General features: G+C 36.8%; 3 protein-coding genes across 4 annotated transcripts; 2 read left to right on the top strand and 1 right to left on the bottom strand.

Annotated features, from left to right (window-relative positions):
- The first annotated feature begins 280 nt into the window (after positions 1 to 280).
- LOC104902322 (profilin) lies at positions 281 to 5,131 on the top strand. 2 transcript variants are annotated; one of them, XM_010690053.4, is made up of 4 exons: positions 281 to 549; positions 4,133 to 4,270; positions 4,594 to 4,741; positions 4,870 to 5,131. In XM_010690053.4, the coding sequence occupies exons 1-3, from the start codon at positions 427 to 429 to the stop codon at positions 4,726 to 4,728; spliced, it is 396 nt and encodes a 131-aa protein (XP_010688355.1). In that variant the 5' UTR covers positions 281 to 426; the 3' UTR covers positions 4,729 to 4,741; positions 4,870 to 5,131. The 2 variants fall into 2 exon arrangements, with proteins under 2 accessions (XP_010688355.1, XP_048490889.1); XM_048634932.2 differs by having other exon boundaries at positions 282 to 549; positions 4,594 to 5,131.
- A 1,230-nt stretch (positions 5,132 to 6,361) lies between these two features.
- On the bottom strand, positions 6,362 to 10,347 carry LOC104902320 (glucan endo-1,3-beta-glucosidase 13). Its single transcript, XM_010690051.4, has 4 exons — positions 9,940 to 10,347; positions 7,229 to 8,503; positions 6,850 to 6,880; positions 6,362 to 6,721 (listed from the first exon to the last, which is right to left on the bottom strand). Exons 1-4 carry the CDS (start codon positions 9,992 to 9,994, stop codon positions 6,592 to 6,594), a joined length of 1,491 nt encoding a protein of 496 aa, XP_010688353.2. The 5' UTR covers positions 9,995 to 10,347; the 3' UTR covers positions 6,362 to 6,591.
- Positions 10,348 to 12,782: 2,435 nt separating this feature from the next.
- Positions 12,783 to 17,097, top strand: LOC104902319 (mitogen-activated protein kinase kinase 6). Its single transcript, XM_010690050.4, has 8 exons — positions 12,783 to 12,971; positions 13,123 to 13,207; positions 14,379 to 14,513; positions 15,136 to 15,360; positions 15,445 to 15,627; positions 15,758 to 15,981; positions 16,761 to 16,806; positions 16,886 to 17,097. Exons 1-8 carry the CDS (start codon positions 12,898 to 12,900, stop codon positions 16,976 to 16,978), a joined length of 1,065 nt encoding a protein of 354 aa, XP_010688352.1. The 5' UTR covers positions 12,783 to 12,897; the 3' UTR covers positions 16,979 to 17,097.
- The last annotated feature ends 638 nt before the right edge of the window (positions 17,098 to 17,735 follow it).

The raw sequence follows: 17,735 nt of genomic DNA, 5'->3' as shown, positions 1-17,735 counted from the left end.
TGCAAGGGACTTCATCTTACCTAAAAAAAATTACATAAACATATTGAGAATCGTACAAGGGTAGTTTAAGCGAAAATAAACTAATTTTGACTCGGACAAGGCTCGTGCCCAACCCACACAAAAACACAACCCAAACAAGACCCGAGACCCATCACAAAAATAACGAGTCTAATGGAGAATCAATTTTCCGAACCTAGTCACCTTTTAAGCAATTAAGCCTATAACATTTGTAGGTTGAATTTGACCAAAAGCAGTCCCATATATTCTTTTCAAACTACTATGTCTAACTTATATAACAAAGTTCCCAAACGTTATAATATTTGCTCATTTACTCCCCTCTAAATTGCAAGAAAAGTAAAACCCACAAATTATACCAGCAAAAACATAGACAAAGTTCAAGAATTAAATCAATCAAAAACAAGCATCATGTCATGGCAAGCGTACGTAGATGATCATCTGATGTGCGACATCGAAGGCAACCACCTCACCTCCGCTGCAATCGTCGGTCATGATGGCAACGTTTGGGCTCAAAGCCCCTCTTTTCCACAGGTTCTCTTTTTTTGCTCTGATTGATCTTATGTCATGTTCGTGTTTTGTTATCGTTAAAGAGCGACTAAACATAGTGATATAGATATAATTTGAGCTCCGTACGACTTAAGTACTTAACTAACTAAGCTAGATGACATCGATTGTGATCAGCATATAGTTATACTATGAGTATGTTTCTAGAACGTATTGTTGCATATTGGGAATATTCTCAATTTTATACCTACCAAGTACCAAGGATAGATAAACAGGGTTCTGTTATTTTTTTTATATTTTGTCTTGTTTTTATTTTAGTGCTTAGATTAGAATTATGTATCATGTATGATTCAATTAGCCGAAGTACTTCTAGGAAAAGTTTTACCTTTTAGGTTCTGTTTGATTGGATGCAAAACATTTTCAGTGTAAAATAATTTTCATGTCAAATAATTTACAATAGAAAATACAATTTTAAAATTAGTTTTCCGTTGTTTGATTCCGCCTAAGAAAAATGATGAAATGAAAGGAAAATAAAAGGGAAAGTAAGGAGGTAGTGATCAAGAAGATTGTATTAGAGAGGAAAGAAAAGGAAGGAATAGGAAGGAAAATAATTTTCACTTCATTTTCAAGGAAAAATAGTTTTCCACCATTAAGAGAGCAATTTTACTCTAAGTGAAAATAGTTCTACACTTTTTGCAAACCAAATAATGTAAAATTGAATGTTTTAGGGCTCCTCCGAGCCAGATCATATTTTTCGTCGAAAACCTTCCTATGGGGTGCAGCACGACTTATGATGCTTCCCGAGTGCTTCGCACCATCTAAATTGCCCCCATAATGCCACCAAATGATCCATTTATTATTCTGTCGTGCAACCACGAAATGACCCTGAAACGATCGTAAAAGTTGTTCTTATTCCCCGTTCAAAGCAAAGCCGTGGGAGTCCTTAATATTCCAGCCCATGTCCCCTCGAGGCATCCCAAAAAATTCAGTGCACGAGTCCCATGGACGTCTAAAAGCGTGAGTTATAACCTATCCCGAAAAATTCGGTGCACGAGTCCCATGGACGTCTAAAAGCGTGAGTTATAACCTTTCAATATTGATTATTTTAGAGGTCCTCCGAACCCGGTCATATTTTTTGCCGAAAAGTTTCCTGTGGGGTGCAGTACGACTTATAATGCATCACGGGTGCTTCGCACCATCTTAATTACCCCAGAATACCATCAAACCACCCATTTATGATTTTATGGTGCAGCTACGGAATAGCCCCGAAACGGTCGTAAAACTTGTTCTTATTCCCTTTCAAAGCCTTGGGAGTTCTTAATATACCATCACATGTCTCCTTGAGCCATCCCACGACATTCGGTGCACGGGTCCCGTGGACGTCTAAAAACGTGACTTATAGCCTTCAATTTTGACCGTTACAGGGCTCCTCCGGGCCCGATCATATTTTTTGCCGAAAAGCTTCATATGGGATGCGACACGATTTATTATGCATCACGGGTGCTTCACAACATCTGAATTGCACCTGAATGTCATCAAACCATCCATTTATGATTTTGCGGTGCAGCCACGGAATGACGCTAAAACGGTCGTAAAAGTTGTTCTTATTCCCTTTCAAAGCCTTGGGAGTTCTTAATATACCATCACATGTCTCCTCGAGCCATCCCACGACATTTGGTACACGAGTCCCGTGAACGTTTAAAAACGTGACTTATAGCCTTCAATTTTGACCGTTTTAGAGCTCCTCCGGGCCCGGTCATATTTTTCGCCGAAAACCTTCCTATGGGGTGCGGCATGACTTATGATGCTTCCCGAGTGCTTGTCACCATCTGAATTACCCTAGAATGCCATCAAACCACCCATTTATGATTTTGTGGTGCAGCCACGCAATGATCCCGAAATGGACGTAAAAGTTGTTCTTATTCCAGTTCAAAGCCATGGGAGTCCTTAATTTACGATCCCATGTCCCCTCAAGCTATCACACGACAGTTGGTGCATGGGTCCCGTGGACGTCTACAAACGTGACTTACGTCATATTTTTCGTCTAAATCAATTTTGACCGTTTTAGGGGTCCTCCGGGCCCGGTCATATTTTTTGCCGAAAAGCTTCATATGGGATGTGGCACGATTTATAATGTATCACGGGTGCTTCACACCATCTGATTGCCCCAGAATGCCATCAAACCACCCATTTATGATTTTGTGGTGCAAACACGGAATGGCCCTGAAATGGTCGTAAAAGTTGTTCTTATTCCCTTTCAAAGCCTTGGGAGTTCTTAATATACCATCTCATGTCACCTCTAGCCATCCTACGACATTCGGTACACGGCTCCTGTGGACGTCAAAAAACGTGACTTATAGCCTTCAATTTTGACCGTTTTAGGGATCCTCCAGGCCTGGTCATATTTTTCTTCGAAAACCTTTCTATGGGGTGCGGCACGACTTATAATGCATTCCGAGTGCTTCGCACCATATAAATTGCCCTAGAATGCCACCAAACGACCCATTTATTATTCGATTTTTTCACCATGTACCCCTAAGGTTTCGCGAAATGCACCACGTACCCTCGTTGTTTCGAAAATACACCAAATGCCATTGTGATTTGCATAAAATGCACCAAGTACCCTTACTGACTAACATACAAGTTTACAAGTAAACATCTTGAATATAGTATAAACATAAATGCAATTTTTTTTTAGCATAGAAGGTATCCTTTATAGATCATCTCCCAAAGTTTTTGCTTAGAAGTTTAAAATGTATTTTTTATAGATGTGTCTATTACTCCCTTTGTCCCAATTTAGTTGCTACATTTGCTTTATCACAGTTTACGAGATGCAACTTCAAACACCAACGTTTTGAGTTACATATATGAAAATATTATAAAAATTATATATTTGGAAAATACAAATTGGGACGAATCAAACAAGATCCAACATGATTATGTTTTTTCTTATATATATGGAGTAAAAGATAGTCAAATTTATAACGTGAATAGTGTCTAGGTCAAAATGTAGCAACTAAATTGGGACGGAGGGAGTAAGTCTTTATAGGGCGATATTAGGCCTTGTATGAGATCAAACTTATTGAATTATCGTCGTGTTTGTTTACTAATTAAGTTTGGTTTGAAGAGTTCTAGTATCAGTGATTACGTTCATAGAGGTCATGAAACTTGGTCTTTTCGTGTTGCTGCTATTGAATTAGTAATAGCTAATTTAAATAACTTGTGCTCACAAGTCATGACAAAGGCTTATACTATGTTCAATTTTATCCATAGTAAATGGGTTTGGTTAGGCACTTAGGCTTCACCCACCAATTGAGGAGAGTTCGAACCACTTATAAGCACATAGGAGGCTTCATCCTAAAACCAATCGGTACTTTGACGGACTCCTCAAGCTTATGACATTGGTTCCTTTTCTCATTTTATTCCAATTTGGGGATACTCACGAATGTTTTTCCTTGAGTACGTTACACACAACTCTCTTGTAGCTAGCAAACAGACTTGATAAAAGTTTGAAGGATTGCATTATTGTAATATGTATCCCAGATATCGTTGTATTTCATACACAAATCAGTAATGTAGTGTTTTCCTCCCCCAACCAATGATGCTGCAGCTCAAGCCTGGTGAGGTAGCAGCCATCATGAAGGACTTCGAAGAACCTGGAACACTCGCTCCTACTGGCTTACACCTTGGCGGCACAAAGTATATGGTGATCCAAGGCGAACCTGGATCAGTGATCAGAGGAAAGAAGGTTAAACTTCTTATCCCTTCTTATCCACACTTCTTGTCAAATTCATAGTTTCCAACAGTTAATAAAATACTCTTGTTATACATAGAATTTCGACTATGATCATTGTTAAACCATGTCGTTGCAAATGTACATGGCTATTGATAGAGTATTAAACTATTTCTGGGATTCCAACCATCAGCTTAAGCTTTTGGTTGAGTTGGTCCTTTGACAGTTGTTGCATTTTAATCAATATAGGGATAAAAAGGGTGGAGCATACATTCATGCTGTTATGTTTTCGAATCATAAGCTGGCCGGTTTATCTTATAATGATGTACATAACACAGGGACCTGGAGGTGTTACCGTCAACAAAACCAACCAAGCTTTGATAATCGGAATTTATGACGAGCCCATGACTCCTGGACAATGCAATATGGTTGTAGAAAGGATTGGTGATTATCTGGTTGAGCAGGGTCTTTAGTTTAGAAATAAAGGTACATTCTCCTAGTTACTGGACGATCTAGTTATTGCGGATTTGGAGGAAGAGGATATGGAGATACAGTTTTCCGATTTTTCTTAAGAATAAGAAAAACTTCATCTCCCTTCTTTCTTGTATGTGCAGTGAAATTATACAACGATTGCATAGGTTATACAGTTGTGTGCAAAAGTTTGAGGCTTGGGTTTCTTCAACCTGTCTTCTGTGGACATCTTTCTCGTGAAGTTTTATTGTGGTCTAAAAGAATAAGAGTTATGAATACTTTTGGTAGAATGTATGTTGATTTCGAAATGGATTTATGATTGAGAATGACAGAATGTGTTATTAAGCACAGGATGGTACTTGGATGTATGTAATATTGTAGTACTGCTATTTTTTATTTTTTTTATCCATATGAGCCACGAAGGTTTTAGTACTGCTATATGATAATGTTAAGAGTTAGGATTACGGTATCGATGAAGTAAAACACGAACTGACCAAATCAAGCACTCAAGAAAGAAGAAAAGAGACGAGACAAAACCAAATCGGGCACTTAAGGAAGAAGAAAAGAGATGAGAAAGAACCAAATCACGCTCATTCTCCTTATCCTATTGAAGAACGGTTCATGGACCACTTATTTACACTCACATTCACTATATTTGATCCTATCATTCTTGTCCTTTGTAAACTCCAACCAACCTAAGACTTGTCAATCCGTGTCTAACAAATGGAAGGGTCAAGATATTTATGCACCATAGATTGGTATTAATAATGGATTTGTGAAAATATAAATGACATTATTATAAATACGAGTTTACATGTGCTCCAAAACACCTAAGAAAAATTTAAGGAGAAAATATGACAATGTAAACAGACAAATTAATCAAATAATTTAAGTCTTAACATCCTAACTCATCTCTTCTCCTAAAATTACGTGTCAAAAATTTATATAGCAAGTAAAAAGAAACAGATGAAATATATCAGAAGAAAATTACGAATCTTTTAGGAGGGACATGGCTCATATCCAAATACATTCATCTTCATCAGCCACTGGTTGAAGACCTTACAGTGAAATGCTTCCTGTCCCACCTTCAAATCAAGAATAATAGTGACTGGAAAAGGGGAAGCTTCAGGAGAAAGTGATATATCTATCTGATAGAGTCCAAATTACTATCAACTATCTACCACAGCACAGGTACCAAAACTCTTTCAATTGGTACCCAACAAAGTAGAAATCAAAACGTACTCCCTTCGCTTTTTATTATCTGCTATACACATCGAGACGAATCTAATAAGACCAACTATATTTTTACTTGTAAAAAAAAACTAAAATAATCGGTCAAAATTGGTGGCGAACAGAGGGAGTAACATCAAACCTCCTTTCAATTGGTAACAGTAAAGCATTGAAAGAAAAAACAGCCTCCCAATTAGTACCCAAAACCCTTTCAATTAGTACTCAATTAGTACCATTTACGATTTTATAGTACTAGTTGAAAGTGATGGATACCAATCTATCTGTTAGAGATACTCCTAGTTAACAGCTCTCTGCATAGTTTGAGCACTGCCAAAAACATTCCACATCCGAGGCCTGCACAGATAAGATAAGTATCCCAAAAAAAAGTACTCCAGACAAAGAACATGAGACAAAGTGCTTACTTCCAAGTAGTCCAAAATCATGCAATAAAAGTGAATTAGTACAATATGTGCAGTTGGAATACCTAGCCTTAAACCATCCCATTTACATGGTAGTAATACAAAACTTAGGCAGGGCATTATCTTTGACATACACTCCCACCTTAGGAAATGACAGCGTCCGATCCAATTCTTTCTCGGATGACGTGTGCTTCTGAATCTTGGAAGCCCCTCTTTTCATACAATTGACAGAAGAAGTGAAAGCAGGCAAGTAAAAATCCACGGAAAGAATGATGGGTGCCGCTGAATAGCTATGGCGGTTGAAGGTGTAGCACTCATATTACTAGCTGCAGAAGTTTTCTTATTCCTGTGAAAATAGACATATTGCAGTAGAATGTTCAGAAGTGGACATGTCAATGAAAAAGAAACGAAGTTGAGCATATTTGAAAATTGCATAAAAATTAACCGTGTGAGTTGGTAGAAGATTACACATACCCAGCAGTCAGATACAGGCACTTGTCGTAGCCTGCATCAGTAAACAAAGCGATGTTTAGCATGCTATCATAGTTATAGAACTACAACAAGACAACAAATATTCATGCTATTATGTTGCAATTGCATACATAAGTTTATGTTGTGCAGAAATCAGGCAACTATTGAATTGTCCTACCTCTCAATTTCTAATGTTATTGAACTAATAGCACTATGCAAAGCTAAATCTTGAAAAAATCACAAATTAAGATATGAATCCATTAATTTCTGGGATTGCTGCCTCAAATTCAGTATGCAACATACTCATGCAACAAATTATGCAGATTGATGAGCAAAAAATGCATTCAGAACAGAGAGAGAGAGAGAGAACCAAGAAACCTACTTGGATCTTTGGCAACTTTAAGACCTGCTCCTCCAAAACCACAAGCAATATCAGTGGCTCCGTTTTGCTGGTAATAACTGTTAAACGCGAAAGAAGCATGAGAAACTGGAGTATTAGGCTCATAACAAGGCTGACTAGGTTGTATCGGTGTACAGTCCACGTTCCCTGGTCCGCAAGCCCAATTCAAGGCATTATTCAAATCTTCCTCGGTAGCATTTGATGACGCAATACACCAAGTTGGTTCTGTAGTGTTGGTGCCATTAACCCCACTAGCCATCTCCGTGACACTCTTTCCAGTAAAATCAAGATTATAAACACTCGTCCCACCAGGGTAAAATAAACCCCAATTCCTCTCAGACTCCATCCCCGGCTTCCTGTTCTCGTTGAACAACGAGAAGATATAGACATCGAGCTCCTCTCCCGGCTTAGCTGGCGTTCCTGTGTCATTAATGACGTGGCGAATGAGGTTCGTATTATATATCTGTGCATTATCTGGAGTAGCAGCTGTCTCCTTTAGTGATCCTTTTGAAGGCCACCCCGTCTCAGTCACCATAACTTTGATGGTTCGGAAATTTAGAGCCATTAGTGCGAAGTAGAGAGCATCGATCTGTGCATCGAACATGTTTGTGTATAGTAAGCCCGTGTTTGGATCAATGACCTCCGAGGATGATTGGAAGAGGGCATAATCTAAAGAAACATTTGTGGGGGAATCTCGGTATGCATAGTAGGGGTAGATGTCAACCATAAAAGGTGACTGATTCTCAGCAAGAAACTCTAACATGGGTTTCAGATAGTAAGCAAAGTGGCTACTAAAGGCCCCAGCTGAAGGTGGGAATGATCGAGACAAGACCCCAAGCGAGTGGGTGCTCGAGACCTTAATCTTCTTATGTAGGCCGGCTTTCTTTAAGGCCGTGAAGACATTTTTCATGGCAGGAACAACAAAGGTAGAGGCATTATTAGTGGCCTCAGTCACCTCGGCACCGACTGTAATGCATGTGATCTTTGTGGTTGGATAGTACGGGAGGATGCTGTTTTTCAGCCAGGAGTCAACATTGGATTGGAATTGAGAGAAAGCAAGCAAATCAGAGTTTGGGACCCCAATCATAAGCTCCACTCCAGTATTGGCAAATGCCTTGAGAACCTGAATATTGGAGTCATAGATTCTGACATATTTGATGTTGTGCTGCTTAATCAGCTCTGCTGCCTTATCAGGAGTTGGGAGATCATCGCCATTTCGTCCATAGCATATTCCAATCTTGCTGCCACTACATAGAGCTGTAGATTGCATTTCCAGAGCAAATCAATATTCTCAGTATAAATGACAGTTCTGCAACATGAACACATTAACTAGTATACCAATAACGTAAGAAACGGAAAACAAGTCATATTGATATTCTATGTGCCATTTGAATTAAGAATTCGATGTTGTGAGCCTAGGTTGCATTCTCGTCATCCTAAAAAACTACGTTTCAGCAAGATTAAGATTCAGATTAGTTCCAACAAGTTCTAATGCCTTATAAAATAAGTGCAGTGGAGGTAAGTTCAGCAAAATAAGGTGAAGAAGACGCACCCATTTCTAAATATTGTCTCACTAGTCTAATTACATGAGAAACATGATTCGCGACCATGACCATAATCCATAGCAGTGAACTGCAATCATATGCCAAATATCCTAACATTGTGTTCGGCTTTAGAGTCCATACACTTGGATGAAAATGATGCAGTGATCAAAAAATGAACACACTACGTTGCCCAGTTATGCAAGTAATCAAAACAAGGGGAACAAACATAACTTGTGTTTTAAACATACCCAATTAAAGTATATATAATTTGACAAGTAGTATTCACTATTCACATCAGGATGAGTACACTCTAATCCAAATCAAAAAATTATAATTTACTACAACTTATGATGTAGTAAAAGACTAGACTAATGCCATGTTTGTCTTTTCTCTTCAAATGACCATTTTCTTATCACTAGAAACACATGAGGTAATTAAAAACTACATATAATAACATCAACAACCAAACAAGAGATTACCACTACAATCTTTTGCAGAACATGTGAAGAACTCAGAGTGACAGAATGATGATTTTAGCATATACTAATATTAATTAAGAGAAATCTAATCAAATTCACAAATTGCCAAAACTAGAAAACTAAAAATACATTAAAATCTCACCTTAATTCAGCATCTCTTCTAAGTCAAAAATACATAAAAAAAAAATTGAAAAATTAGTAACCCATTTCATGCATACATCCAACTCAAACTGACAAACTGTTACTTTTATGGAAATTTGGTCTGTAAACACATTAAATTCTCACTAAATGCCCACCAACTCATATACTGATATAAACACTCATATCAACTACTCCTAAAAAAACAGAAACTTTTTTAATCCTTAATTTCAATTTGCACAGCAGAAAATGTGTTTACAGTTCAGAAATTCAGCTAGATAAACTTTACATTCAGCACAAAAAAACAAAAAAAAAGTAAAGAAAAATTCCCCTACAGTTTTTTCCAAAAAAGAAAAACACCCTTAAATTTTTTGAAAACAGTAGCAAAATGTCGGTACTCTACAAATACCCAAACAAAAACTAACACTAATCAAGAACACCCAGAAAAATTAACAAATTTCAAGCCATAATTATACTGTAATTAGCTAAAAAAATAACCAAAACATACACAAAACAAGAAAAAAAAAATTACCCAGAAGAGTTAAGAGGAGAGAAGCAGCAAAGATGAGTCGAAATCTCCAAGCCATTGTTAAAGCTTACTTCTTTCTTCAATGGAAGCCAAAGAACACACTTATTCTCACTTTTTTTTTATTTCACTTTATAGTAAGAATGATAATAAGAATTTTGAGCTTTTATGAAATAAAGTAAGCTTAGATTGTAACGTTAGTTTTAGTAGTATCCGTTATTTTTAGCCTCTTTTATGTGTGTTGGTTCTAGGATTTTCCTAGGCTCGAGAGAAAGAATGGAGGAGAGAGAGAGAGACAGTGCAGAGAAACAAGGGAATAAGTAAAGAAGTGGGTTTTTGTCAGAAATGATGGTGGTGAGTGAGCAGAGGTTTTAGAGGATTTTGGGAAAAGAGATTATTTTTGATGATATTTTAAGAATAAAATGGAATCCAGTTCAGAGAAATAAGTACTCTCAATTTTTGGCATGTCTGTTCACTATGGTACTCTTCTCCACTATTTCTAATCTAACTAGTTATTAGGCCCGGGCCATGTCCCGGGTAAGAAAATTTTCATTTATTAATATTGTACTTTGATATGATAGCACTAAATACTACTTGGTCTAATGGCTAAAACTTTAATACATGAACTTGAGATCATGGGATCAAAACCTATACTATGTAATTTCTAATTTTTTTATTGTACATGAATTACATGATCTAAAACTCCCTAGGGAGAGCGTCACGTGGCACCGTTCCTGGTTTACGCACGCCTTTTAATATATTAGTATAGATAAGTCTCGTTTGGTTCACATAGGAAGTAATTTCTCATGGAATTTACATTTCATGGGAAATTCTTTCCCTTGTTAATTTCCTATGAATTAGACAAAATTGTTTGGTTGACATCATAGGAAATTGCATTTCCTAAGAAATTACTCACCAAGGGGGGCTTGGTGAGTGATTTCCAATGCTTCTCCCATTTTCCTCCAACCAAACACAACACCCATAATGTATTTCCAAGGAAAATAGCTTCCAACCAAACAACACCTAAAACAAAGTATACTAATCTCAATATTCGTCATTCTTTTTTTTCATTAATCAATCACATATTTATAATACAAGGTTAAGAAGCATTACAAAATACTAATTTATAGAATCTAACCAACTAAACTCCTGGTTGTACAATAGATAAACAATATCTACCACACACTTCTATTTTATTAAGCTATACGATTTTTTCACCAAATACTCCTGATAAATCATGAAATTCACCATATATCCTTAATGTTTCAGATATTCACCATATATCCCCGAGTTTTCAAAACTCTGCACCATCTACCTTTTTTCTAATGGATGTTAAGTCCTCGTTAACTTTATTTATGATATTGTCATTATCAACCCCTAACCCTAAAAACTAAAACCCAACTCATCCCCTCCCCCTCCCCTCCACCGTCGCAGCCCCGACCCCCACCCCTATCCTCCTCTGTTCTCATCTACCCAAAACTGAATGCACTATCTACTCCCACTGGACGCTTAACCTTAATTATCGTGCTGCCACCCTACCTCCGACCACCTTGTGCAACCCTCGCGCATCTCCAAATGCACTCCCCTGTTATCGCACCTTCTCTCTCCTATCACACAAACTCCCCCTCGCTGTTCTCTTTCCTCGCATGAGAATTGAGAAATTGTGGGGGAAATGGTTGCTCTCTATCTTTGCCTGAGATCTGAGAAATCGCGAGAAAAATCGCAAGTGGGGGGTTGTCGCGAAAATCTATGGAGGGTGAGTAGGTGGAATGGGATGGTGGGGGCTGGGGTGGATGGGAGGGGGTGGGGGCCGGGCTAGGGTGGAGGGGAGAGGAGAGTAGGTTAGTGGTTAGGTTTAGGATTAGTGTTAGGGTTTAGGATGTTAGGATATAGGGGGTCAGGGTTAGGGGTTATGGTGGCAAAATCGTAAATAACTCTAACAGCGACTTAATGTCTGTTACCAAAAAGGGTATTAGGTGAACAATTTTAAAAACTCGGAGGTATATGGTGAATATCTGAAATATTGAGGATTTATGGTGAATTTCGTGATTTGTCGGGGATATTTGGTGAAAAAATCGTTAATTATATCTATAATACTAGACTTTTATTATCATAATAATATCATATTTGATATTCTATCAATTAGGTTAACCAAGTTATCATCAACATCTTCCATTACATGCCCTTAATTTGTTGGAGATAGTTTCAGTTGGATTTGGTTTCAACTGACTTAATTTCAATTAAGTTCGATTAACCCCAAAAGAACATAAAAGGCCACAACTTTTATTATACATTTTGGATGTACGTGAGTATGATATACTCAAGGTTGTTGTTTTTATCTCATTAATCATTTGAAATCTATAGATAGGCAGAGATCTAAAAGAACAAAAGATGATATTTGGTGGGTCGTGGGTGTATAATGAATACATTCTTATACCATTGATTATTTTTTTAAATTTATTTATCTGTAAGTTATTTAAATGTGAGAATTTCAAATATATAAATACTTTTTTGTTAACTTACTTTTACATATATACTAAACAACTAATTTTAGCAAACACAATCACAAAAACAAAATAGTTAAACAACTAGTCCAATACCAATTGCTCATCAAATAATTCAAATCAAACCGTCTTATTGTTAAACACCTTAATATAAATCCGGTTCTTCTGAACTATTTTCACTTCAATTCAGTTCAATTCATTTCAATTTGATTTAGTTTTTCTCTATCTTATTTCAATTTCTCTCCGTATAAAAGAACGGGACCATACTCTATAGAAAATTTTATAAATCGCAGATTACTTTACCTTATAATAGAGTCAAAAAAAATTGGCAAAATTCAAATAATGAGTCCACTACTTACACTTGGAAAAATGGTGAATCACTCTCCTTTTGGCGGTCATCCTCTTTTAAATTCTCACTCCACTTTCTCTCTCATCTATCAAACCCTAAACCTCGACAAAAATGAAGACAAAGACGCCATTAAAGCAGCTCAAGCTCTCACTTCCTGCTCAAGAAACTCCAATCAGTAGCTTCTTGTAAGCTCATTTTGTCAATATCTCGATTTTAATTTCACTAATTACGATTTTCTCATTTACGATCTTTCTTTGATTACGTGATATATAGAATTCCTGTTATCAAATTGCGAATTTACTTGGAATATGAGTAGATTGTAATCAATTGTTTCAGGAGTGCGAGTGGAACATTTCAAGATGGTGATTTGTTGCTAAACCAGAAAGGATTGCGGCTTAAATCTGAAGATAAAGAACCTCGTGTAATTTTCCTTGTTATCTTGAATTTAATTTTGTTTTTTTATGCATCATCACTGAAATTAGTTGTAATTTTGAGCTTCTTGATTTCTGGTTATAATGCTACTATTAGCTTTGATGACTATGTTGACGCTCGAGTAGACGAGTATGGAGATATGAATTGTAGAGGAAGAATTTTGCCTAGAACACATTCATAAGTAGGAAAAGCGGATTAGGATTTTGGTGAAGTCGATGTATATTATCGAAGTTCGAATATTGTTAGGTTAGTTGGAATTTTGAGCTTCTTGATTTCTGGTTATAATGCTACTATTAGCTTTGATGACTATGTTGAGTATTGCTAGAGTTTCCGAGATATGAAATGTAGAGGAAGAATTTTGTCTAGAATATATTCATAAGTAGGAAAGGCGAATTAGGATTTTGGTGAAGTCGATATAGATTATCGAAGTTCGAATATTGTTAGGTTAGTGTGGAGTCATTGAAATCAATTCAAATCTTCCAATATGCCTAGCTCCAGCTTGATGACCGTAGGTAATATTAAGTGACACACTTGCCTTGTATGGAAATGTCATAATAAGTGACACCAAGCTCTTTTATTACAAATATGCCACTAAAAAGCAAGAGAACATCACTCCTCTTTTTTATCCCACCTCTTAAATTACCTTACTTTGTTGTGGTCCCAACTTTCTCTCTCTAGGATCCTTGGAATGGAGGAAGTACTAGTTGTTTGAAGATTGACGTACGAATGCCACATAGTAGCATAAGTTGCTTCATGCTGGTGTTTTTAGTTGGTGGAGCAGATGATGGAAAATCCTTGTGTCACTTTGTTAAATATGGTTCTTGGTAGTTGGCACATGTTTCTTTTATGAGTCAATATGTTCTACAAATAGTCTAATATAAATTGCTGTATATAGTATTCATTAGTGGTTAAGGTTACAACACATACACTGGTTGTTTAGCTTGTTATCACAGATATCATTTTTAGACGGGCTTTCGATCTGATAAGCTTTAAAGGACTTATAGAGAAAGCAATAAAATACCTCTTGTGCTCCATGTGATACATGCTAACCTCAACAAGTTGAAGTTTATGTTTTAACATTGACTGCAGAACTTGTGGAGTAACTGGGTTTTGTTTTAATCAATAATTCTGAACTAGCTTGGCATTGTTTGCTTGAACAGCAATCAGATGCTAAAGATCTTGACTTTCAAGTTACACTGGAGGATCTTGAGACTGTAAAGGTCATTGGCAAAGGAAGTGGCGGAGTAGTTCAGCTTGTTCGGCATAAATGGGTTGGCAAATTATTTGCTTTGAAGGTAATTGTATATGTGGCTATTTCACATGCAATATCCCACTACCTATTTGTTATTCTTAAATTGGATAGTAAATTTATGTCAAAGCCTCTTGGCGGCATGAGGAAACGTCAACCCTTGTTTCACTGTTGAAGAGGACTTGTGAAGCAAAAGCTAAAAGATCAGTATTTAACAATAAAACCTGGTCTAGATTTATTCTTTTGCTTTTTATACAACATAAAATGAGATTCAATTCATTTTTGCTTCTTGGACTGTAAGAATGAGCAACATTCTTTGCCAATTTCAAGATGCACTACAACACAACAATCTGTTTTTTGCAGTTTTTTTTGTCATAATACTGATATGGTTGTTGGATATGATGCTTTTTGATAACTCCTTTTTTTTCCGGAAGGTAATTTAGCAGCTTGGTGAATTTGGTATATGCCATAGTCAACAAGAGTTATTTAACACCGACTGCCTTAGATCTGAAGTGGCCAAGTGCTTATTAAGTTATTATGCATATATCAACGTGAACAATCCTCATTTTACAATGTTCTTTAACAATTAATATGGCGATGGTATGGTATTACAGTATGATAAGATCATTTGTGTTGGATCTCTAAGGAGTTATGTTGACTTGTAACAGGTCATCCAAATGAACATACAAGAGGAGATTCGTAAACAAATTGTACAAGAGTTGAAAATAAACCAGTCATCTCAGTGTCCTCATATAGTTATATGTCACCATTCCTTTTATCACAATGGAGCTTTCTCTCTTGTTCTAGAGTATATGGACCGAGGCTCTTTGGCCGATGTCATCAAACAAATCAACACGATTCTGGAACCTTACCTTGCAGTTGTTTGCAAGCAGGTACATGATTTGTTTGAAATCTCATTTTTCAATATTTAGCATGTGGACCCTTTTCTCTTTGTTGTAAATTGTTCCCTTTTGCAGGTGTTACAGGGTCTTGTATACTTGCATAATGAAAGGCATGTCATACATAGGGATATGAAGCCTTCCAATCTGTTGGTAAATCACAAAGGAGAAGTAAAGATTACTGACTTTGGTGTTAGTGCGATGCTAGCTACCTCAATGGGTCAACGTGACACATTTGTTGGGACCTACAATTACATGTCGGTAAGTATAAAGTTTCTTTCTCAGTTTAAGCTATAGTGTGCTGTGACTGTAACCTATTAGCCTGGTAAAATCATGTTTCTTGTGCATGTTTTAAGTTACCTGAATTGTGTGCGTTATATATCATTTTCAGCCAGAGAGAATTAGTGGAAGCTCTTATGACTATAGCTGTGACATTTGGAGTTTGGGTATAATTGTATTGGAGTGTGCCATTGGACGCTTCCCCTACATACAATCTGAGGATCAGCAAAGTGCACCGAGCTATTTTGAGCTTCTGGCAGCGATTGTGGGAAGTCCAGCACCTTGTGCCCCATCCGATCAGTTTTCACCAGAATTTTGTTCCTTTATCTCTGCTTGGTAAGAACTTAAATATATCAAACCCTTGTTGTATTCTCTTTGTAGCACAAGAGCTGGTTTGTTTGATGCATATGCATGTTTGGCAATGCTTTTTGGGCATGTAGGCAAAATTTTCCCATATCTTCTCATCTTTGTGGTAACATTACTTTCACCCATTCTGGTTTGCAAATGCCTTAGACTAGTAGCGTTCTCAGTTCAACTTGCTGATTTTCCACGATATCCTAGAGCATATTTTACTTGATCTGTGTGTTAGTCTTTGGGGTAGAACAACTGTTCACCTTTCTTTTAGAATATGTTATCAAAGAAAATTATGTGCTGGTGGTGGCGGTATTTATCAACAATGTGGCTAGACATAACAAAAGCTCATAAATAGTTCTTAAATCTATGGAACATTAGGACTTTGTTAGAAGGGAATAACAAGAGAACATTCATTGTACACCTTGGTGTACCATGTGCATTATACACCCAATGCTATTCTTCTCATTTGCTCATTTGGAACTCTCCCTATTGTGCGAATTTTGTGCTTTTGGAGGTTTCAGATGAGGAGTGAGCAAAAATATAGCGTTGGGTGTACAAACATGCTCACGGTACACCCGGGTGTATAATAAAGTCGTAAATAAGATAATCCTGAAGGTAAAGATTCTCGTGGATCATGCATTCTTTCATCTATGAGATCCATTTAATTAATGATGTGTAGATCGATTGATTTGTGTAACTAACGTAATACTCCAGTGCCTACTTGTATTACTTATCTGACGTGTTATGTTTTCCATTTGCAGCATACAAAAGGACCCAAAAGATAGATGGACATCTTCGGACCTTCTGGTTTGTATCTGCTAGAGATGATTGACTCTTGATCTGTATTATAAGTATACTGTCTAAATCCTTTTTCTTTTGGCTGCAGAAACATCCATTCATCAAAAAATTCGAGGACAAAGATATTGATCTGCGTATTCTGGTTAGCAGTTTAGAACCCCCTGTAAATTTTTTGAGATAAGTTTTCTCACTGTTGTAATATTGTAGCTATTTGTAGCTAATGTAACAATATTTTCTACTATACTATGTGAAAGTATACTGGTTTAAACTTATAAATCAAGCCAGTAATCATTTTAGTTAGTCATTCATTATGCAACGACGGTGGTAGAAGCCTAGGAGGGACTGAATTCAATGCTGGCATTGCAATTTGCACATCACCATTACCACCATGCCTATTCGGTTGTCCCTAAACTGGAAATGTATTCAAGAAATTACGATTTGTTTGTGCCAATTGGAACCGACGAATCGAAAATGGTTATTATACCCCCAGAAAGTGATGTAGTTGAGATCTTAAAACACTTTCTCCCTCCACAATGATATTCTCCATATTTAACCAAATAACCACTTGGATCAATTTCGACCGCTGTTTTGCAAATCTAATTTTAATTATGTTGTTTGGTACAATTTTTTTTAGAGATAATAATGATCTTTAAATCCCTTGATTTGGGCTTCTAGTTTACCACATTGGTACCATAAGAGGGCATGCATTACAACACTTTTTTTTTTTTTTTTTTATCTTGCTATGTGCTTATTGCCTTCTTGATATGTTTCCGGATGGACGTAATCTACCAATTTCCATTTTCCATTTTCCAGGGCCCTTTTCCCCCGTCTCCCACTCTCTCCTATCCACTTAATCAATTCTCTCTTGTGAAATGGTTAATGATTCAAACCATATTTATAACTCTCAGCAACTTGCTATGTTCCACAGAAATGTCTCC

The sequence above is a fragment of the Beta vulgaris genome, chromosome 8 (assembly GCF_026745355.1).
Source record: "Beta vulgaris subsp. vulgaris cultivar EL10 chromosome 8, EL10.2, whole genome shotgun sequence".
NCBI lineage: Eukaryota > Viridiplantae > Streptophyta > Magnoliopsida > Caryophyllales > Amaranthaceae > Beta > Beta vulgaris.
The sequence above is the reverse complement of the archived record's forward strand: the minus strand, read 5'-3'. Positions and strand labels throughout refer to the sequence as shown.